Source organism: Hyla sarda, chromosome 1 (genome assembly GCF_029499605.1).
Source record: "Hyla sarda isolate aHylSar1 chromosome 1, aHylSar1.hap1, whole genome shotgun sequence".
Taxonomy (NCBI): Eukaryota; Metazoa; Chordata; class Amphibia; order Anura; family Hylidae; genus Hyla; species Hyla sarda.
Window position 1 is genome coordinate 369,959,459 of NC_079189.1, and position 24,046 is coordinate 369,983,504.

At 42.1% G+C, this 24,046-nt stretch overlaps 1 protein-coding gene across 1 annotated transcript in view; it reads right to left on the reverse strand.

The window, feature by feature from the left end:
• TRPM6 (transient receptor potential cation channel subfamily M member 6) overlaps positions 1-24,046 on the reverse strand; it is a 225,216-nt gene that overhangs the window by 25,272 nt on the left and 175,898 nt on the right. Inside the window, exons 34-37 of the mRNA XM_056523253.1 lie at positions 22,280-22,566; positions 19,782-19,864; positions 15,610-15,815; positions 7,798-7,849 (exon numbers count right to left, since the gene is read on the reverse strand). Coding sequence (XP_056379228.1) covers positions 7,798-7,849; positions 15,610-15,815; positions 19,782-19,864; positions 22,280-22,566 — 628 coding nt within the window. The remainder of the gene's footprint in view (positions 1-7,797; positions 7,850-15,609; positions 15,816-19,781; positions 19,865-22,279; positions 22,567-24,046) is intronic.

Genomic DNA, 24,046 nt, shown 5'->3' on the forward strand with positions numbered 1-24,046 from the left:
ATCCTGCACAGATTTGATGCGCAGGATTTGTAACTGCAGATTAGGAGCTGGGCTCAGTCATTTAGTTCACATTGAAATCTGAAGCAGAAAATCCTGTGCATAAAATCTGCGTACGTGTGAACGTACCCTAAAGGGGTATTCTGGCTTTATACATTTTATCCCCTATCCAAAGGATAGGGGATAAGATGTATGATCGCTGGCGTCCCGCTGCTGGGGACCCCCGTGATCTCGGTGCAGCCCCTGGTGTCTTGCCAATTCTTTTAGATGTATAAAGCCGGAATACCCCTTTAATGAAGTCATAATAAAACACAGAAATGTTATTCTATGGTTGAATTGTGGATGTAGTGCAGTTGTGTTAAAGTTGCATTGTGGCTGTGTTGCGGTTGCATAAATGATGCAATTAAAGGGGTTGTGCGCTGCCCTGCAGTTAGGAGCTCAGCTCACAGCGTACGGAGTTCATTACTCCGAACGCTGTGTGCGGGCTTCCGTGTTCGGGGCCGCCGGTCGTGACAGCAGTCGCGCCCCCTTCCCAAAGACTTTCGTTGAGGGGGCGGGCGAGACGTCACGAGGGGGCGGGCGAGACGTCACAAAGGGGCCGGGCGTGACGTCACGCCCGGCGGCCGCGAACACGGAAGCCCGCACATAGTGTTCGGAGTAATGAACTCCGGACGCTGTGAGCTGAGCTCCGAACTGCAGGGCAGTGCACAACCCCTTTAACAAGCATTTTTTGACCATGCAATTTTATTTTATTTTTTTTACTGTATTTCATAGTTGTGTATAGATACATTTTATATTGACCTTTCTCTTTAATAAAATTTTTGTTCCTCTGTGAGCTTGAATTATGCCCCAAAAGCATGCAGTTCAGTAACAATAATATCAATGTGGTCTTGAACTGCATGTGGATGCACATAAAAATTGACCAGTCTCAGTAACAATATTGATGTTGAAAAGCACCATCTGTACTGCAAAGAAATTATTTCATTACATACTATTGGAAATGGACAAACTGCAACACCAGATCAGATACTGAAATCTGATTTCTTTTTGTCCATGTGATGGTCTCGGTCAAACAAATATATCTGACAAGTATCTAATTTGAAAGTTCCTATTAGTCATCATTTTCAGCAAGTACTATACCCTGTGTGTTCTCTATGGACAGAGGGTAGTAAGGCACTGCAAGATAACTTCATTTTCCACGAGAACAAAAAATTAAATTTTTCTGAAATTTTCAGTAGAAACATAAAAATGTTTTAAATAAGGCACTCATCATAGCACCATGACAAATAATCATAAATAAGAAGTACCAGTTGCACAGGGCCCAAGAGCCATTCCAAAATTAAATGGGCACTCTCATAATAACTAATTTTTGCTATTGCACTCCTTATGGTAAATAAAAAAGGTTTCTAATATACTTTGTTTTAAAAAAAATGTGCACATTTTCCCCCATCTTATACACAAACTTAGGACCAAAGCCCAAACACAGGAAGTGCAGCCTGGAGTGCTGAGGGGGGGGGGGGGTCCAACTAACAGCATATAGCAGTTAAGTGTGAGAGGAGCTATGATTGGATGATGCTGGACACCCCCCCCCCCTCAGCACTCCAGGCTGCACTTTCTGTGTTTAGACCTCAGTCCTATGTCTGTGTATAAGATGTATAAAATGTGCTCTTGAGCTTTTCTAAGCTCAAATAAAACATAGAAAACTTCATTTTTTTTACACAAAGTATATTAGAAATATTTTTTTATTTACCATAAGGAGTGCAATAGCAAAAATAAGTTTTAATGAGAGTTACCCTTTAAAGAAGACACAGCTCTCGCCCCTGATATAAGTGTGATCATCCCTAAAGTTCTTAAAAAGCTCCAAAAGAATAAGATGAGACAGACAGGTGAAGTCGAGCTTAAAGGAAAACTGTCAGATATTTTCTGACAGGTACTGATGGATAGTGTGGGAGACACTGATTAAAACGAGCCCTACCTTACCTGGATCCGCCCGGCCGTTCGCCCGCAATTGTAGTTTTATTCTATGTGTAAATCTGTATGTAACTGGCACGAGCGGGGCTTCTGCAGCTAACTGAAACTGACGTCAGCACCGCTTATCAATATTCGGGATGAATATTCATAAGCGGCGCTCGCTGACGTCAGTGCCAGTTAACCTGCAGAAGCCCCGCTCGTGCCAGTTACAGCAAGATATACACATAGAATAAAACTACAATTGCGGGCAAACAGCCAGGCAGATCCGGGTAAGGTAGGGCTCATTGGAATCAGTGTCTCCCGCACGATCCATGTGGATAGTGCGGGAGAAAATGTGACAGTTTTCCTTTAACCATTCAGTCCAGTGTTCCTTGGAGAGCTTCCATGTTATACCATTCCATCAGTCTAAATGGTTGAACAATATCTGCTATTTCTGTACAATAATAAAAGTTTGCCACTTATCAAAAAATAAAATTTTTGTGTTTGCGTTTTTATGGTGGTCAGTCTAAAGTTTGTCAACTTCACAGTATCATTTTATTTGGGATAAGGGAATATCTGGGGGAAGACTAGATAGCCAAGAATAAAAAAAAGCAACTGAAGGCTACATGGAGGACAATATATACCAGTTTAGGTATACCAGGAGGAGGCACTTTGGTTCTTTTTTTTTTTTTGCAATTTAAATTGTATATGTATTTATTGTCTTTTACTTAAGTATATTTTACAACATTTAAAGGAAAACTGTCAGCAGAGTCACACAAACTAACCAGTGGTACTGGCTGGTAGTGCAGGTGACACTGATTAAAACGATGCTCACCATGCCTGCGTCAGTGAGCAGCAAGTGGAACTGACAGGGTTACGATCCTTGCCTAGGGCACTGTGACGTCAGTGCTGTTCATTTAGCGCTCGGCCCTGCACATCAATATTTATTGCCTCACTCCCTCTCTCTGCTCTGTATTCTTGTCTACTGCGCATGTGCTGCTTCCTGGGTACACCCCGAAGTGGCGTCAGCGCAGCTTCACAACATCTCCAAATAGTGGGTCTCCAGCTGTTGTAAATACTGTCTGTAGCTAGCTTTTGCAAAACTACAACTCAAAGCATGCCCACACTGTTTGCTAGAGATACATACATAACATACAGTATGCAGTAGATGAAAATACAAAGCAGGGAGAAGGGGGAAAAGTGGAGGGAGGCAAGGAATATAGATTAGCAAGGCGGAGCACTGAATGAACAGCTCTCATATCACAGTGCCCTAGGCAAGGATCGTAACCCCGCCCGTGCCACTTGCTGCTCATTTGCATGGGGATACCAGCCAGTACCACTGGATAGTGCAGGTGACTCTGCTGACAGTTTTTCTTAATCTAAAGTTAAAGGGAACCTGTCATCAGTTTTATGTTGCCCAACCCATGGGTAGTGTAAAACTGATGCAGTCATTGTGATTGCAGCACACCATGAATTACAAGATTTGTCCAGTAACACTTTGACGATAATATGTACCGTATGGTGATAATATTCCTCCTTATATACCTTATCTACTGTTTGACTCTTATTGGGACTTAGTCTCTCACAGACGGCCTGAACCTGCTTTTGCTTGGTGGCTTCTATAATGACATCAATAATCAGATGTGCAAAGGGAGCCTGTCCTGCTTCAATGGGTGGAGTGACCGCTGGGTGGGAGTGATAACATTTTGCAACAGCTGTAGCAAAAGCTGGTCTTTTGAATGGAATGCATCTCCTGCCTGTGTGTCAATGAGTTGAGCTGATGTGTGGGAGGAAGGAAAGTGACCTCAAACTTACAAACAAGGAACAATGGGATGCGAAGTTTGAGAATGAAGACCAACAGGAAATACCCAGTTCACAAAAAGATAGCCACAGTGTTATGGTAATCTCACAACATAGCCCTTTACCCCCAAGACAGCCATGAATCCTTCTTAAGCATGTCCATTACTGTCTGGTAGTTACGTACTAAAATCCCCTTATGGTGGATGAACCCTTTAAGAGAGATGTTCTTCACATTCATTTTGTAACATGCCTGATGAAGGGACCTAAAATATCTTGAAAGCTTGCAATCTATATCCACTCAGTTAGCCAATAAAGGTATCATCGCTACTCCACTCATCTCCTATCACTCTGAATGGACATTCAGAGATGATTGTTATATATTTGGCCTGCAATGGGGCTCTCAGTCATTGGGCCAGTTCCCAGCCCTGATTGATAGATCTCTCCCTATATGCAAAGAGTCAATGAGTCTTCTGTTATGGCCCAGTATGGGAGGTGTTACCCCGTACAACAAGGGGTCATCCTCTACGTTTAGAGGAAAGAAGGTTTCTACACCAGCACAGACGGGGGTTCTTTACTGGCGGATGAGCAACAGACTACTCATGCAGAGAGTCCCAAGATGGCGCCAGAAACCCGGAGAGACACTGCGGCCACGGCACACATGTTCCAGGAGTTAGCGGACCATCTTCAGAAGATCTCCATTGGGGCCCAGGAGGCCTGCTATCAAGTTCCGCTGCCCGAAGATGACTGAGACTGGCCTGCAACCCCGGCGGAAGGTATGCCAAAGTCTTCATGAGAGCTGTCGCCGGTGAGGCTGTCACCCCACCAGCGGACCTGGGGATCCTGGGCGGAGATCTACAGGGAGGAGTCGGAAGTGAGTACTCCGGACTAGGCCGCATTTTCTACCCCTCCATCTACCCCCCAGTCCAGAGCCCCAGGTCCAGCAGCCCACAGCACGTCCCCAGTCACCACCACTACCCAAGTGGTTATTTGGTGACAAGCCGGCACTTATCCAGTTCATGAGGGATCATCTCCTTCACCCACCAAGGAAATCACATCCTTCTGTCCCAACTGCCTAGGCCGAGAAGGCTAAACGGGAGGCCGAAGTGGCTGCCATCATGGAAGAATTAAGGGCGCAGAGGAGAAAAGAGTATGGTCCTCAAATCATGCTGTGTGAAGTCTGTCAAGTCCAGCAGCAGGACACTAAGAGCCTTAAAGCCTTGTACATAAGAAGGCTAAAACAACCACAAGAGGGAGAGCCACCCCTAGAACGGCAGAGTGCCACAGTCATCAAGTTCGACAGAGTGAGGGGGCATGGCACACTAATGGACTACTACCACGGTTGTACTATTCTAGTCAACAGGAGAGCAGTGAAGAGAGACTACCTCCCTCCCCTTCCACGCTCCCTAGAGAGCAGGGAGATTGTAGAATACACCCCCGTACAGAGCCTGTGAGGGGAATGGGCAGCAGCCGTCACCAGACCAAAGAATCCTATGCAAATCCCCTTTCCTATTTCCCCTCTGAAGATTGGGACTCCAATCCATTTGGTGTCCTGTTGTGAAGCGTCAAGGGGAAAGTCGTCAAAGAAAAATGGTATCCTTAGTCACCTATTATGGACCCCAGATATCTGCACTGAGGGTCTTCTACAGATGTGCCCAGGCCTACTCCTGTAGTCGAGGAGGTTTGGCCTAACCAACGGGCACCAACCAAAGTGCATCGGCCTACTCCTGTTGAGGAGGAGGGTTGGCTGGCCCAACAGGCACCTACACGTTATCCGCCAGTTGTGCAAGCTGCTGCTGTACAAGTGGTGGTCACTGTGAGCCCGACCATCACTGAATCCCGTTTGTCCCATGTGTCGTGGGATACTCATGTCAGCCCCACGGAGGGGGCACAGTCTCATGGTCCTAGGTACATGTCCTAGCCTAGAAAGCAAGGTGACCGTCGAGGTTGGGATGGAAAGTTGCCAGGCCACAGTATTTGAAGAGTACTACTTTTGAGTTGTGAGACTAACTGTGTTCAGGAATCGTTGTTGTTTTAGGTTTTGCAACATTCAGGAAGAAGTGCCTGACAAACTTATCAAGAAGTTTAATTGTAACCACATGTGTAAGTGTATGTGCCCGGCTTTTTGTCATGATTCTTTACTAAGAACTCTAAAGTGTACCAGAACTGTGGAGCGGTACTAGGAACAAAAAGAATAATACATGTATATACCATCAGAGTAATATATTTTGCTATTATCTTTGTGCAAGTGAGTATTTGTGTAAGTGTACTGTAATGTTTATGGTGTGCTGTAATAAAATGCATATAATATGTTTGTACAAAAAGGTCAAGGTGTACAGTGTCTTTTGTTCATGGAAATTATGACAATTTATATAGGAGGTATCCTGACCTGATCAGGAGAAGCATAGCCACTACCTCACTACCTATATTTATTAGAAAAATACCTCTTTTAATTACCTCAAAGAGTTAAGGGGAAGGGGACGTGTCCCTCCCTTGTGGTGGTGGGAGGTGATTGGTGTGTCTGCTCATGCAGCATTGCCAATGAGTCATCTATTGTCCGTAACTCATGGACAAGCCTGATGCTGCTGCAGGACTGGTTAGTGTCCCAGTAGGTATGGGGACGTCTAGTGGTGGAATTTTCAGGGGTTATTTTCTTTATTAAATATTCACAATTTTTAAACGACCATATTACAAAAGGTCTTTAATTTTTATCAGTAACAACATATAAAAAGTTTTTGGATCTGACAGTGCCTATTTAAAGGGGTACTCCACTGGCCAGCATTCGGAAGTAACTGCTCCGAACGCTGCGAGGGTTGGCCGTCACGCCCCCTCCCATTGACTTGCTTTGTGGGGGCTTGACCATGGCATTACGAGTGGAGTGGCAGACCCCCGCAGCACCCCCTTTAAGAAGGGGGGAAAATGGGTAAAGAATATTTAGTTCACTATATGATTTATTTATAACAAATGTAAACTTCTACTTATTATGAGAAATTGTATACCAGGCAATTTTTTTTATGTTCTTTGACTTTAGAAATCACTTCCTATCAATAAATAAAACGTGCCCATTACTTCTTTATCCATTACTTCCCGCACTAAGCAGATCTATGGAATCCTGTATTCGGCTAGAAGACAAACTCTCTATTTTGTTCAGAGCAAAGCATTTCCTGTATTATAACCAGTTTCCTTATAAAAGCAGTATGTCAGCTAAAATAAATATATAAGTATTGCTAGATATACAGTATTCCTTCTTAAATAAGTATGAAGAGAGAACATAAAATATATATTCTAAAAAATATAGTACTAACATACTTGCTCTACATTAACCAGTCCCACTTGAAAAATTATTGACAAGTTTTATGGGGCTCACAAGGTCCAATGAACTGACTGATCTTGAAAATGGCTTATTGCACATGAAACCAGTGTTCTCATTCCTGACATGAGCATTGTCTTTAGCTAGAAAGAGCCAACTCCCTGGGAACATCATGATTTCATGCAACACAAGTGGAAACTACTTAATTAGTACAATAATAAAGTGATATACACAACAACAGCTCATCTCCAGCTCAAAGAGGTCCTGGGGAACAGACACAGCTATACCTCAGACACCAGACAAGAGTTCCCACGAGGCTGTGGATTTCTGCTCATTGAACACAACTTGTTTTACCCGCATATAAAAGAATGTTCGTTCATGAAATAAAAAGCTTAAGATAAAACTGGAGATGTCGACTGTAGCAATGAGGAGGAAAAATAATAACTAATATGTGGTTGTGTATGTGGTTGTGCTATTCAATTATCACATAATAGGGGAATAGCACATAGATGTTCTATGTGATTAGAAGAACAATTGTTCCAGTTATTCAAGCTGGAAGACCCCTTTAGATATCTCGGAGTCATTAAAGTGTGGATTAATACAAACCGTCTCTGATGTGAAATGTAGCAATCTGCAGAGAATCCCCCTTATGATGAGCACAGATGGACAGACAATCTCTATTGAATGTCACATCAGCTTTGGTGTTTTCTGAGTGGCAGTTTGTAAAATGAGATTAAACTTACTGCTTGTCTTCCGGTTTAATAACAGATGGGTCTGTAAGATTTTCTCCAACACCTGTAGAAAAGCAGAAAAATTATATATATCTATCTGTTATCTATTAGTATTCTAATATTTGTCTTATATGCTGTTGCTTTGACTATATCAATCTATAATTTTTAATACATCATATAACTCTGCATCTATTTAACCTATTATTGATCCGATATCGGTTTTATATATAGTATGTTTTATAATTATATGTATCTAATATTTATTTATTTATCTAAGATTGTCACAGAAAAGGATTGCAGTAACACATGTTTTGCTATACACATATTTATTCCCTTTGTGTGTATTGGAACAAAAACAAAAAAGGGAGGAAAAAAAGCAAATTGGACATAACGTCACACCAAACTCCAAAATGGGCTGGAAAAAATTATTGGCACCCTTAACTTAACCCCTTCATGACCCAGCCCATTTTCACCTTCATGACCTGGGCATTTTTTGAAAATCTGACCACTGTCACTTTAAACATTAATAACTTTGGAATGCTTTTACTTATCATTCTGATTCCGAGATTGTTTTTTCGTGACATATTCTACTTTATTTTATCGGTAAAATTTCACTGATATTTGTATCCTTTCTTGGTAAAAAATCTAAAAATTTCATGAAAATTTTGAAAATTTAGCATTTTTCTAACTTTGAAAGTCTCTGCTTGAAAGGAAAATGGATATTCCAAATAAATTACATATTGATTCACATATACAATATGTCTACTTTGTGTTTGCATTAAAAAATTGACAAGTTTTTACTTTTGGAAGACATCAGAGGGCTTCAAAGTTCGGCAGCAATTTTCCAATTTTTCTCAAGATTTTCAAAATCTTAATTTTTCAGGGCCCAGTTCAGGTTGGAAGTGGATTTTAAGGATCTTCATATTAGAAATACCCCATAAATGACCCCATTATAAAAACTGCACCCCCCAAAGTATTCAAAATGACATTCAGTAAGTGTTTTAACCCTTTAGGTGTTTCACAGGAATAGCAGCAAAGTGAAGGAGAAAATTCTAAATCTTCATTTTTTACACTCGCATTTTCTTGTAGACCCAATTTTTTAATTTTTACAAGGGGTAAAAGGAGAGAAATCACCCTAAAATTTGTAACCCAATTTCTCTCGAGTAAGGAAATACCTCATATGCGTATGTAAAATGTTCGGTGGGCGCAGTAGAGGGCTCAGAAGGGAAGGAGCGACAATGGGATTTTGGAGAGTGAGTTTTTCTGAAAGGGTTTTTGGGGGGCATGTCCCATTTAGGAAGCCCCTATGGTGCCAGAACAGTGGACCCCCCCACATGTGACCCCATTTTGGAAACTATACCCCTCATGGAATGTAATAAGGGGTGCAGTGAGCATTTACACCCCACTGGCGTTTGACAGATATTTGAAACGGTGGACTGTGCAAATCAAAAATTTTATTTTTCATTTTCACAGACCACTGTTCCAAAAATCTGTCATACACCAGTGGGGTGTAAATGCTCACTGCACCCCTTATTACATTCCGTGAGGGGTGTAGTTTCCAAAATGGGGTCACATATGGATATTTATTGTTTTGCGTTTGTCAGAACTGCTGTAACAATCAGCCACCCCTGTGCAAATCGCCTCAAATGTACATGGTGCACTCTCCCTTCTGGGCCTTGTTGTGCGCCCCCAGAGCACTTTGCGCCCACATATGGGGTATCTCCGTACTCAGGAGAAATTGCGTTACAAATTTAGAGGGTCTTTTTTCCCTTTTACCTCTTGTGAAAATGAAAAGTATAGGGCAACACCAGCATGTCAGTGTAAAAAATTTATTTTTTTACACTAACATGCTGGTGTAGACCCCAACTTCACCTTTTCATAAGGGGTTAAAGAAGAAAAAGCCCCCCAAAATGTGTAAGGCAATTTCTCCCGAGTACGGCGATACCCCATATGTGTCCCAAAACTGTTGCCCTGAAATACGACAGGGCTCCAAAGTGAGAGAGCGCCATGCGCATTTGAGGCCTGAATTAGGGATTTGCATAGGGGTGGACATAGGGGTATTCTGCGCCAGTGATTCTCAAACAGGGTGCCTCCAGCTGTTACAAAACTCCCAGCATGCCTGGACAGTCAATGGCTGTCCGGCAATACTGGGAGTTATTATTTTGCAACAGCTGGAGGCTCCGTTTTGGAAACAGTAGCGTACCAGACGTTTTTCATTTTTTGGGGGGAGGGGGGCTGTGTAGGGGTATGTGTATATGTAGTGTTTTTTACTTTTTATTTTAGGTTAGTGTCAGTGTAGTGTAGTGTTTTTAGGGTACAGTCACATGGGCAGAGGTTCACAGCAAGTTTGCCGCTGGAAGTTTGAGCTGCAGCGCAAAATTTGCGCCATCTCAAACTTGCAGCACTCACTGTAAACCTCCGCCCATGTGAGTGTACCCTGTACATTCACATTGGGGGGAGGGGGCAAACATCCAGCTGTTGCAAACTCCGAGCATGCCCTTTGGCTGTCCGTGCATGCTGGGAGTTGTAGTTTTGCAACAGCTGGAGGAACACTGGTTTGGAAACACTAAGTTAAGTAATAAACTTTCAAGTGTTTTGCAACCAAACTTAGTGTTTCCAAACCAGTGTGCCTCCAGCTGTTGCAAAACTACAACTCCCAGCATGCATGGTCTGTCAGTGCATGCTGGGAGTTATAGTTTTGCAACAATTGCAACAGCTGGAGGCACTGAGGTAGGAAACGGACAATGTTTCCCAACTAGTGTGCCTCCAGATGTTGCAAAACTACAACTCCCAGCATGCCCAGACTGCCAAGGCATGCTGGAAGTTGTAGTTCGGCAATATCTGAAGGATCAGATGTTGCTGAACTACAACTTCCAGCATGCCTGGGCAGTCTGGGAGTTGTAGTTTTGCAACATCTGGAGGTCCACAGTTTGGAGACCACTGTATAATGGTCTCCAATCTGTGCTCTTCCAGATGTTAGAGAACTACAACTCCCAGCATGCCTGGACAGACTGAGCATGCTGAGATTTGTAGTTTTGCAACATCTGGAAGAGCACAGATTGGAGACCATTATACAGTGGTCTCCAAACTGTGGACCTCCAGATGTTGCAAAACTACAACTCCCAGCATGCCCAGAAAGCCAAAGGCTGTCTGGGCATGCTGGGAGTTGCAGTTTTGAAACTCTCAGAGGCAGCAGTGAGATCGCTTTACGGCGATCTCACTGCTGCCAATGAAGATGCTGCACTGCTGCCGGAAACTCATCTCCGGGACGCAGCGCAGCCAGGACCGCATGGAGGACGCCGGGACCGCACGGAGGACGCCGGGACCGCTTGGGACACCGCTCCGACGGGTAAGTGACGCCGGGGGACGGGTCAGGGACACTTAGCAGAGCGGTGTGTGTCCCGATCCCCGTGATCCGGACTCACACACCGCGCTGCTAAGTATTTTCATAGCGAAACGCTGCTATCAGCTAGTCAGATTTGACCAGCTGATAGCAGCGATCGCTGGGGGGGGTGGGGGACGAAACCCCCCGTGGTCGCACGGTAAGATGGCTGGCTATCAGTGATAGCCACCATCTTTCCGGGCGCTGCGGGATGCCGCGAGTAGCGGCAGTAATGTCCATGACGTACCTGTATGTCATGGGTCGGGAACACCTTGCCACCCATGACGTACAGGTATGTCATAGGTCGGGAAGGGGTTAATATTTGGTTGCTCACCCTTTGAAAAAAATAACTAAAATCAGTCACTTCCTATAACCATCAATAAGCTTCTTAAACCTCTCAGCCGGAATGTTAGACCACTCTTCCTTTGCAAACTGCTCCAGGTCTCTCTGATTGGAAGGGCGCCTTTTCCCAACAGCAATTTTAAGATCTCTCCACAGGTGTTCAATGGGATTTAGATCTGGACTCATTGCTGGCCACTTCAGAACCTTCCAGCACTTTGTTGCCATCAATTTCTGGGTGCTTTTTGATGTATGTTTGGGGTCATTGTCCTGCTGGAAGACCCAAGATCTCAGATGCAAACCCAGCTTTCTGACACTGGGCTGTACAGTGCGACCCAAAATCCGTTCATAATCCTCAGATTTCATGATGCCTTGCACACATTCAAGGCACCCAGTGCCAGAGGCAGCAAGACAACCCCAAAACATCATTGAACCTCCACCATATTTCACTGTAGGTACCATATTCTTTTCTTTGTAGGCCTCATTCTGTTTTCGGTAAACTAGAATGTAGAATTTGGCTTACTCAAATTCATTTTGGCAAAATTTAGTCTTGCGCTTTAATTTGTCCTATGGGGTCCTCCTGGGTTCTCCTGCCATACTGTTTCTTAGCGATAATGTTGTGCACCATGGACAAAGGCAAATCTAGATCTCTGGAGATGGACTTGTAACCTTGGGATTGTTGATATTTTTCCAGAATTTTGGTTCTCAAGTCCTCAGACAGTTCTCTTCTCCTCTTTCTGTTGTCCATGCTTAGTGTGGCACATACAGACACACAATGCAAAGACTAAGTTCACTTCTCACCTTTTAATCTTTCAGGTGGGATTTTTATATTGCCCACACCTGTCACTTGCCCCAGGTGAGTTTAAAGGAGCATCACATGCTTGAAACAATCTTATTTTCCCACAATTTTAAAAGGGTGCCAACATTTTTGTCCAGACCATTTTTGGTGTGACTTTATGTCCAATTTGCTTTTTTTCCTCCCTTTTTTGGTTTAGTTCCAATAAACACAAAGGGAATAAACATGGGTATAGAAAAACATGTGTTACTGCAATCTTTTTCTGTGAGAAATACTTCATTTTCTTGAAAAATGTCATGGGTGCCAACATTTGAGGCCATGACTGCTTGATAAAGGCTACTACTGCTGAAACATTGTATTGACTTTGGGGAAGAATAAAAAAATCCAGTAATTGAAGATCCTTGACCTGACTGGTGCTGTGATTTGTGGATTTTGCTTGTATAAAACCTGGGCTGTCTGTCTGGGCTTTCCCATGCACGGAGGTCGATCCCCGGTGCTGTCTCACACCATTGCTTTATAGATATATAGATATATATTGATCTATCTACCACTTTTCTCTGCAATTTTGGAGTGCTGCAGCTACTTTTTTTCTTTGGATAAATATTTGGTCCCAGGTCTGGACCGTTATTTTGCTGCATGCATCACCATTTACATTACTTTTGATGTGCTGCCCTCCCGCTTGTTTGTTGTATCTATCTAAACTATCAGTCTGTCTGTCTATCTATCTATCTGTCTAGAAAAAACAGGAGGAAGCAGCACAACCATACAGATGGCAGGAATATGCCGGGTTCCAGCAGATAACAACCCAAGCTGCAAGTGCGCAGCCGAAACGTTGCCATGACATTGGGTGAATAAACTACACTTAGTTTTTCACATATAGCGGAGTACTGATGGGTTATTTTGGTGTGGATATTTATCTATGCTATCATCTACCAACAGTATATATCCATCCCTCTAGCTAGCTAGCTATCCATCTATTTATTTAACTATCTATCTAACATCTATCTATCTATCTATCCATCCGACTATTTATCTAACACCTTTCTATCTCTCTCTATTTATTTTGTCCTCCTTATTCCTCACTGTTATTTAGGTGCTCGTATTGAGAGCAATAACATGACAGCCCTGCATTGAGCTTGTCTTGCAGTGAACATTTTGAATATTACTACTGAAATCTTTGCCGAAAAAAACTAAATGTCATTTGGCAATTATTTAAAGCTCTTGAAGCTTACTATCAATGAGCTTCTGTAGCGAACTAACATATCTTGGAAGAAACATTATATTTTGGTATATTTTATTTACAGATTTTAAATCACACAATATTTCATTGGTCCTAAGTCACTAAATTGTGTTGTTCTCATACAAAGCTTCATAGACAATAGAAGGCTTGAAGAAGAGATTGTGGACAGTGAATGATTGTAGAAAGCCACACTGGGTATAAATATGGAAAGCCTGATAAAACTGCTATAGTACAAAATCCTTTAAAGAGAGACAGGGACATCTGCTGTATATTTGAGGTAAATCCAGTATGGAATTTTACATGTAAAAGTCAATGGTATTCAGACTTTCTCTGACAATGTAAGCATAAAGGAGATTTATATAATATATTTAGGCTATTTTCACACCAAGGGTCCATTATAGTAAATAAGAGAAAAACTATCAAATGTAAATAATCATCATTTCGACATATTTATGCTTTGTTCAAGCTAAATGATCACAACCTTCAAACGAAGGTTCTACAATATATGGGCCAAAGTAAAGAGGATGTTCTATACTTAAAACCCCTTGTAAGATTTTTCCTAGAAACAAAAGGGCAGTGAGGGTAAGAACAGAAATGGCAGATGTATACTGGTAAAAATCTGCATAATCTGCAGTAAAATTTTGTGGCAGAAAAGTTATGCTTGACTAGTGTTCGCTGTTACAGAGACCCCTGGGGGGTCTTCAGGTGGGCATCTTCCAAAGCGATGGTTGTCACTAGCTGTGGAATCAGAAGAACACACTACAAATATATAATAGCAATATCTACACACAGCAGCAGTTTTTAAAATAAATTAAAGAGCAAATTACTTATATTTTGGGAGATGTAACAGAGGAAATAATATTTAATGGTAGGAAAGTAATTTTAAAGGGAATATGTAATCTGAATAGGACCTTTGCTTAAATCAAGTTTTTAAATACAACGTATTTTTGAGAATTTTGGTGATTTTTTTATTCTAATTCTTTATTTTACTATCTATATTATATAATAATTCTGAAACTTTGTAACTTTCAGTCTGACAACTAATACTATTTGACACTTCTATTTCTATAGAGAAAATAAACATTTCAGCAGTCTCCTTATCATTAGAGATTGGTGAAAGGTAACTCCAGTAGAATGATAATATTGGATCAGACCATTCACGAAAGCTGATGATCAGAGCTTAGTTTTATCTTCTCCCTGCATATTGACCTCTGCATAGGCCACACAACATGCCTAGCACACTGTACCATAGAAATGGGGAGGGTATGCTCCAAACTATTTTGTCCAAGTCCATGTGGCTGCTGTTAAACATATTTCTAATATCGGTTAAAAGCAGTAGAGCCAAGATGGCAGCCCCCATAATATTGTACTAAAAATTAAAATATTACAATCAGAAAAACAGAAATTGATAAAAAATTTATAAAAAAAAGTACATGTTTAAAAAAAAACTTTCACAGAGCACATGCCCCCAAAACCACTTCCCACTCCAAACCTACTGACCCCCCAGCACTTGCCTAAGATTTGCACTGAGAAGGACTTCTTTGGAGGAGGGGACAAATGAAAAAAAATGTTTATACAGATTCAGGTGAAAAACATGTATGTAGCCATGGGATTAGTTATAACACTAAAAACATGCAGCGCTGAAATACATCCTGTTTTACTCAAGGTTTCTAACAATAAGAACAGCTGTGGATAGTGCCAGTGTGAGATGGACTATAGACTATAGCGTAATCCCTAGTAAATAAAGTGTGCAGGGTGACCACATCTTTTTCACATCGCGCCACCTCAGCCCCAAGCTGAGAAAAATGTACTAAATTCTTTAGGATGCTTACGCAAAAATTATGAACATGATTCTCGATCTCTGCCAGGTGCACTGATGATAAATATCCCCCCCCCCCCCCCCCTTGGCGTTATTGCTTGAAATCTAGATTTCTTTGTAACATGTTATTGACACAATTAACTGTGGTTAATTTTCTAACCATAGTTAAAATACAACAATTCTTTTTTTCATGTTTCTTAGTGTTTATCATTTGCTCTTTATGGCTTCCATTCACATGCTAACCTTACCTTGCAGGTCAAGAACAAGTAATTCTCCCCTGGTATATTCATAAGTCCAGTGAGAAAACGACAACAATGCTTCCTCCAGTAAAGTAGTGGGTGTGATTTCATCCCCATTGTTGTTATTGTACTTTCGGAATTCTCCTGTCAAATATTTTTCTATTGTCAACCACTGATTTGCAGAATGACAATAGATTAAGAAGACTTCTAGGAATCTGAAAGCAGAATAAACATATAATATAATAAATATAATAAAGCATATAACAATTGCTCTTGTAATACAAATCTGCTAAATGTTATCATGTCCAAAATTAGCAAAAACAACATTGAGAAAACACATAAAAAACACATAACTGAAATTCCCACACCTGTCACCATCATCTCTAATAGTAGGAAAACATATCTTTGAACTTAAAAATATATAAATAATATATGTCTGACAAATAATTAGGACAGAATTGTTTTATCTGTACAGAGTTCTCTTATCCTTAGCCTATGGGCACCATCAGCAGACATTATGAGGGTCCAGAAATTCTGAAAACTTTCATGAATGCTGAGACATGTTGTCATAGCCACAGAAACACCATAGGGACAAAAGTATTGGGCCTACCTATTAAAGGAATATTGCAGTGAAAAATAACGTATAGATCGATGGGCGTCCAACTGCTGGGACCCCCCGCGATCTCCTGTACGGCTGTCGTGTGCTGCATCCTGCTGGGGACGGATACGCCTCCTTCCTGCAGACTGCCGGGACCCAGTACAGGAGATTGCGAGGGGTCCCAACGGTCGGACAACCCGCGATCTATACTTTGGATAGGGGATAAGTTATTTCCCACTACAGTATTCCTTTAATAACTGAATTAAGGTATTTCATTCAGTCCACGGTTTATATCAGGGTATCTAAAATGGCGGATCCACATGTGAGGACATGGGGCAAGGAATCCCGGGAAGGCGGGAACAAGGATCGGCGGGATGACCCTGAATTTAAGAGAGAGAGGGACAGAGAGCAGTGTGTGTTGCACAGAAAAATATTTTTACAGCAGCGATTCACATCCCAGTCACATCAGCGTTCTATTGCAGAGATAGACAGAGAGCAGTGTGTTGCACAGAAAAGCTTTTTTACAGCAGAGAATCGCCTCAAGCCCAAATCCAGCCTAAAAGCACTGATAGGGAAGGCAGTGAGAATAAGAGAGAGAGCAATTTTGGGTGTAGTACACAGCGACTGTGTGCTGCAGCACTGGTGTGTATACAACAACTGAAAAGCTAATAGCAGCCAGCCAGTTAAGCATATTGCTGCAGCACTGGTGTGTATACAACAACTGAAAAGCTAATAGCAGACAGCCACTAAAAGCATATTGTCCTCTATTAAGTGTAACCTGTGCGTACATCTAAGTGGTGTACCATTTTGCTCCTGTTAAAGTCTTAAGGGCCTAGATAAAGGCCAGCCAAAAATACACACCTGCTGGTGTTGTAGACCAATACTGTTTTAAGTATATTGGAGTGCATTGTCCTCCCCTCATAAGTGCATACCACATACGTACATCTAACTGGTGAACTATTATGTTCCTGTTAAAGTCTTAAGGACCTAGATACTGTGAAAGGCCAGCCAAAAGTACACACCTGCTGCTGTTCTAGACAAATACTGTTTTAAGCGTAGTGGAGCATATTGTACTCCCCTCATAAGCACTAAGTATGTCAAGCAGAAAAGTGCCAGGATGTGCACATAGAAGTGGCAGATGCCTAAATTCATCAGGCAGAGGTCGCAGCAGACTAGGGGTGAGTGGCAGTAGGAGTCGCAGCGAGAGGCCTGAGCTCTAGCGGTCGTGTCTCGACCAGCAACCCATCTGCCGTCATCGGTTAACACTGTCATCCACTTCATCACAAGTGACACCCGACACCCTCAGTCAACAGTCAGTGGGTTCCTCAGACACAACCCTCAGTTGGCATGACCTGGGAGCAGTCTCTGTCCTCCAATTGCCTCTGTCCTATGCTGCTCCCTCCCCCACAGAAGTATCTTATGCTGTGGGTTCAGCTCCACTATTTAGTGAGGACGATCTACTAGAGGACAGTCAGCAGCTACTGCCCAGCCAAGAAGTGGAGGAGACATCCGCCTCCTCCTCCGCTAGGCGGGCAAGTAGTGATGAGGAGAGTGGCGTGGGAGGTGGTGTTGTGAGCGTTCAGGCTCCTGAAGCAGACACTGTTGAGGAACCTGAAGAGGACATCAGTGACGTTCAGACACAACTCGATGATGATGAAGCCAATCGCACTTGGGAGCTGGGTGCAGAAGGGGCTTCATCATCATCAGGAGAAGACGGTTGCAGGTTGCCCATGAGGCAGCAGCTGAGCCAGCAAGCTGGTAGCATGGTTGGCAGTCAGTATGGGGGCAGAAGTGGAAATTCTGGAACCAAAGTGCCCGGGGTAGACCAGCTGCTTTGCAGCAGCCTACCTTCCCAGGTGGTAGTTGGACAGGGGTTCCTGGATTCGGCGGCAGTAGCAGTAGATCAGTGCAGACTGTTGGTGGGAAAATCGGCTACTCAGCGATGTGGCAGTTTTTCATCAAGCATCCAGAGGATATTGACCTGGCCACATGCAAGATGTATCGGCAGAAGGTGATGCATGGCCAGGGTTCAAATGTTTGCACCACGGCCCTGCAGCATCACCATAATGTGGCCTGGGAGAACCGTGGCTCCGATGTGGTGGTCCAGCCTGCTGCATCATCCAGTGCCAAGCATGCAACTCCCTTTTTCAGCCAGCCAAAGCTCCACCACCTCAGCTGAAGGGAGCTGTGTGTCATACCCTCCTTCTGTCACTCCAGATGCTCCTGTTCCTCCTACTTTGACTCTGCCAGCAATCCATCGGCAAAGCCATGTCCAAGAGACCACAGTATGCACTCACTCATCCAATGGCACAGAAGCTAAATGTGCTCCTGTCATGCTGCCGCCACCTCCACGCTGTGTCATTCAGCCACTATATGGTCTCCTCATACTGTTGCCACCTCCAGGCTCTGTCATTGTGCCGGTCTGCGAAAGTGATTCTAATAGCGACGCCTCTGATCTGCATGTCACACTGAATAACAGTATTATTTCACTAACCCAGCACACACCCTATGCGCGTTACAGCAAGGCAAAGTGTTCTACACCCCTATTGAGGCTCTCTGTAGGCCAGAAATAGCCGTTTTTCATAGCGATTCCCCTCAAATAAATTCGGACCGAAACTATTTTTTGGGGAAAATTCGGCCGAATCGAATTTTTCTAAAATTCGCTCATCTCTAGTTTATATCATCAATCAAACACCTAATAATGTAGTCCACATTTGTAAAGGAATAGGTCATTCTAAAAAGCTTACTGAATTACTGCTTGGTACTATAAGGCTATGTTCACACATTGGAATTTTCATGTGGAATTATGCTTGAAATTCTGCTCGGAGATTCCACTGCAGCAGAGTTCCATTGAATACAACGGATTCTACTGCGCTGTGCACATGGACACATTGGACACTGAAATTCCGATTTACATGTACGCAGAAAGAATGAACCTGTTAATTCTTTCTGTAGACTCCGCACAGAATGCAAAGCCTGAATTCATAGCCAAAGCATTCTAGCATCTGAACATAGCCTAATAGGATGGCAGTACTGCAACAAATCCATTTGTAAAATGTTTTTCCTCTTAGATCTTCCACCATCAACTGTGAGTGATATTTTTGAAAGATGGAAGTATTTAGGAAATACAGCATCTGTTTATTCTAAATTCAGACCAACTATTAGTTGGCTTACTCCAAACCAGAATTGTACACCAATATTTTGGTGCATTTAAGCCACACCCATTTTTACACAGCAACCACTCACCGATTCCACAGCCTATTCTTAGACCCAGTAAAAAAGTATGTAAAACGTGTCTAAAACATAATAGCCATCTCTGAGCTAAAAAATACACCACATGTGAAGAAGAAAACCATAAAGAAGAAAACACAATTTTAAAGTGTGTTTTATATTTTTAAACTTCTGCTTATGCTTTAAGTAAACACTATGGATGAAGCTAGCATAGATGTTATAGTTCAACACAATAGAACACACAATGGACACGTGACCTCACGTTACCATGGGCAGGTACAGGTGAAAATGACCAATATACATATAGTGTGACATATTGCCTGCTAACATTACAATAGAACTGTATTATTACCTCAATTTATAGGGTATACTGTGCGGTTTCAACTGATTGAAGGTGTAGATCAGCTTCTGTGCAGCCCTCTGTTGCTGAATTTCCTATATGATGTAAAGCATACATATTAACCTTAATGGTTTTCATTAGTCTTTTTGCCTAGGTGAAACCTTTTGCTATTTCTGTATCATTTCTTGCCTGGATACAGACCCAGGGATTGCACCTATACTGGTTGGCGCTGCCTGCATGATGCTGCTTGGTAGAGAAAGGATGTATGCAAAGCAGCTGGTGACACCCAATAGAATGACAGCAATTAGTAGTATAATTAGGACTATCAGTTGCTGGAGTGGAAATCAGGGCACCCATAGGACATGAAATATTACCCCTCTATAAATGCCACTGCTGCCTTTGTGTACTTTATAGATGTCTTTTTGGAGCACATACAATTCATTTAGAATCTATGGAAGACTGAAATGAATCATTTCTTTATTATTCCAGTACTAAAAGGAAAGTAACAAGAATGGAGATTAGGGAAGAGATACAGGGGTTAGCATTGCATGTAAAAGTAGATGTGCCTTCAAAGGGGTTGTCAAGTATAAAAAAAAAACTATTGTTGTATATACTATTAGGAAGATCCCCTGTTCAGGGCCATTATCTTTTGGCCAAAACAGCGAGCAACTAAAAAGGCCTCTCTTGGTCTAGAGGATCTATCGTGTCCTGCATTACAAAGACAATCCATTGATGTAAATAGGGGTTATGTAATGTTATATATGCCCTGTGGTGGAGCTCCAAGGAAACGGAAGACTTACTGACTTACTACCAGGCTTACCCACCGATTACAGCTGATCACTCACTGCCCCCCATGTCCATTGCTATGGCTCACCACCTGCATGCCTATTAAGGGGGTACTCTGGTGGAAACCTTTTTTTTTTTTTTTAATCAACTGATGCCAGAAAGTTAAGCAGATTTGTAAATTACTTCTATCTTCTCTCTGTTAGCAGAGAGCACTGTGCTCGTGATGTCAGCAGAGAGCTCTGTGTTCCAAAAAGAAAAGACTTTCCTTTGTAGTATTCAGCAACTAATAAGTACTGGAAGGATTAAGATTTTTTAATAGAAGTCATTTACAAATCTGTTTCACTTTCTGGCACCAGTTGATTTAAATTAAAAAATAATTTCCACCAGAATACCCCTTTAATATTCCACCAGTTTGTGTGAAATTAAACTTCTGCTTTTGATTAATAGAGGATGTTATAGGGCAGGCATAGGCAACCCTTTGCCACTACAGATGTTTTGGACTACATCTCCGATTATGCTTTTTCAGCATCTTGGTTGTAAGAGCATCATAGGAGATATAGTCCAAAACATCTGAAGTGCTGAAGGTTACCTATGTTATAGAATTCTACCTTTAGTGTCTTGATGTGCTGTGTCTTTTATGTATTTTATATGCAAATAAGCTCTTCTGTGCACTGAGATCATGACTGTATCTCTAAGAGCACCTCTGTTCCCATACAGACCTCTCAAATCTTGTCCTACAACCATGCTTGACCTAAAAAAATCAGAAAGATGAGATGGTAGGGGTCTGGGTGGGCATAGCAGTGTTCCTCAAGATAGTCATGCCCCCTGTGCATCTAAGAGCTTATTTGCATAATAAATAAAAACATTTTCCTAGAAAACAATGCAGCGCATCAACATATTAAAGGTACCATTCATTACAAAATAACATCCTCTATTCTGCATTGTCAGCAGTTTACTTTTGCCAAAACTGGTCATGGACTCCCTTTAACCCCAGCAACGAGGTGGATTTCACATTTTCACATAACATTTTCACTTTTTTAATGGGTAGAACTTTAGCCGCCACTATTGCAATTTACTAATATGTGGCCATTTTTAATACATGGGAATGGAAATCCAATATTTCTTATAGAGTATTTTGATAAATGAGGCACAATCGTGGGTTTTCCAATATTTTTACATTATTTGGAAACTATAGTCATACCTTATGGAAAAACTAAGTATTTTTAAAGACTTAAAGGGTACCTCTCATCAAAAAAACTTTTGATATATTATAGATTAATGTATGCAGAATAACTTTACAATTGCATGTTATGAAAAAATATGCTTCTTTCTATTTAATTTTCCACTTTGAAGAAATTACCACTAGGGGTCTCCCTACCAGTCCTGGCAGCAAGCATTTCAGACTCATGCTGGAGTCCTAAACACTACGAGCTGCCAGTCTGCTTTGTTCACAGCCTGTTTGGCTGTGAACAAAGCAGGCTGGCAGCTCTGAGTGTTTAGGACTCCAGCATGAGTCAGAAATCTTGCTGACAGGACTGATCGGGAAAAATACAATAAAAAGAAGCATATTTTTCATTACCATGCTATTGGAAAGTTATTCAACATTCATTAATCTAAAATATATCAAAAGTTTATTTGATGAGAGGTACCCTTTAAATGTCTTTAAAATATATGTGAAAAAATTGTTAATTTCTTTCTCTAATATGTCCATAAATTGTTATTACCCTTAGACAAAGTTGCAATACAGTGTCACCACAGAAAACCTTCTGCCATGTTTGCACCACTTCAGGAAGAAATGATTTGACTATGAAGACTTTTCCGGGATCCAAAACATCATGTTCCGACCATGTACAGACTACTTTTAGAGCTCTGCGCAGACCTCCATCCATTTCTTCAGGAGAAAGGACCTGAAGCATTGCTGCCATTCCTTTCTGAGACCATGAGGACATGCTTTTATCCAGACTGGTTGGCGAACTCTCTTCAAGTCTATATACAGTAACCTCTTCTCCAGCTGTAAGACAAAGATGCTAGAAAAAGTTACTGTAGTGCATGTAAAGGTATGTATTAAAGGCACACATTTAGTAGCCCACCTCTGTATTACTGTCCAGTCTGATAATATTTATTACTTTAAAGGGGTACTCCAGCACTTAGACATCTATCCCCTATTGAAAGGATAGGGGATAAGATGCCTGATCGTGGGGGTCCCGCCACTGGGGACCCCCGTGATCTTGCACGCAGCATCCCAGTTAAAACCAGTCCCCGGAGCTGTCCCCTCTGGGTCTGATTATCGGCGACCACAGGGCCGGCGGCGTGTGACGTCACGCCTCCGCCCCAGTGTGATGTCATGCTCTGCCCCTCAATGCAAGCCTATGGGAGGGGGCGTGACAGCTGTCACGCCCCCTCCCATAGGCTTGCATTGAGGGGCGGAGAGTGACATCACACGGAGACGGAGGCGTGACGTCACACGCCGCCGGCCCTGTGGTTGTCGGTAATCAGACCCAGACCCCAAATTAGTTAGTTTAAAATTGGCATCTTATGACCCTTATAACTTTTTTATTTTTCCGTGTACGGGGCGGTATAAGGGCTCATTTTTTATGCCATCATCTGTAGTTTTTATCGGTTACATTTTTGTTTTGATGGGACTTTTGATTTTATTAATATTTTTATGGTATATGAAGTGACCAAAAATGAACAATTTTGGATTTGGAATTTTTTTTACATGTACGCCATCGACCGTGTGGTTTAGCTAATCTAATATTTTAATAGGTGAGACATTTATGCACGCGGCGGTACCAAATATGATTATTTTTATTCTTTATTTCATTATTTTATTTAAAAAATGGGAAAAGGGGGGTGATTTAAACTTTTAATAGGGAAGGGGTTAATGAACTTTTATAAAAAAAAATTACACTTTTTTTTTCCCCATAGTTATTAAACATGCAATCTTCTGATTGCATACACTGATCAGTGCTTTGCCATTGCAAAGCACTGATCAGTGTAACCAGCGATCTGCTGCTCTAGCATGGAGTAGTAGATCGCCGATCGGACAATGGAGAGGCAGGTGAGGACCCTCCCATTGTCCAGTAAGCTGATCGGGACATTGTAATTTTGTTGCAATAGTCTCAATCAGCTCAGCTGAGCTGCCTGGATTCTTTTACTTTCGTTTTAGACGATGTGATCAACTTTGATCACGGCATCTAAAGGGTTAATGTTGGGCATTGGCCCGATCGGTCATGCGCGGCATTAGCCGTGGGTCCTGGCTGCCTGTAGCAACCGGGACCCACCGAGAACGGTTTGAACCCATTATACCGGACCAGGGCATACCAGGTATTCCTTAAGGATCGGGGATGCAGAGCATATGCATACGCCCTGTGTCCCCAAGAGGTTAAAGGGAAACTGACAGGCTGTTGACCTGCACTATACACCAATATACTGGGTTATAGTGCAGGTGAAAAGGAGAAATACAGAGAGTTATGGCCCTCCGTTACTGT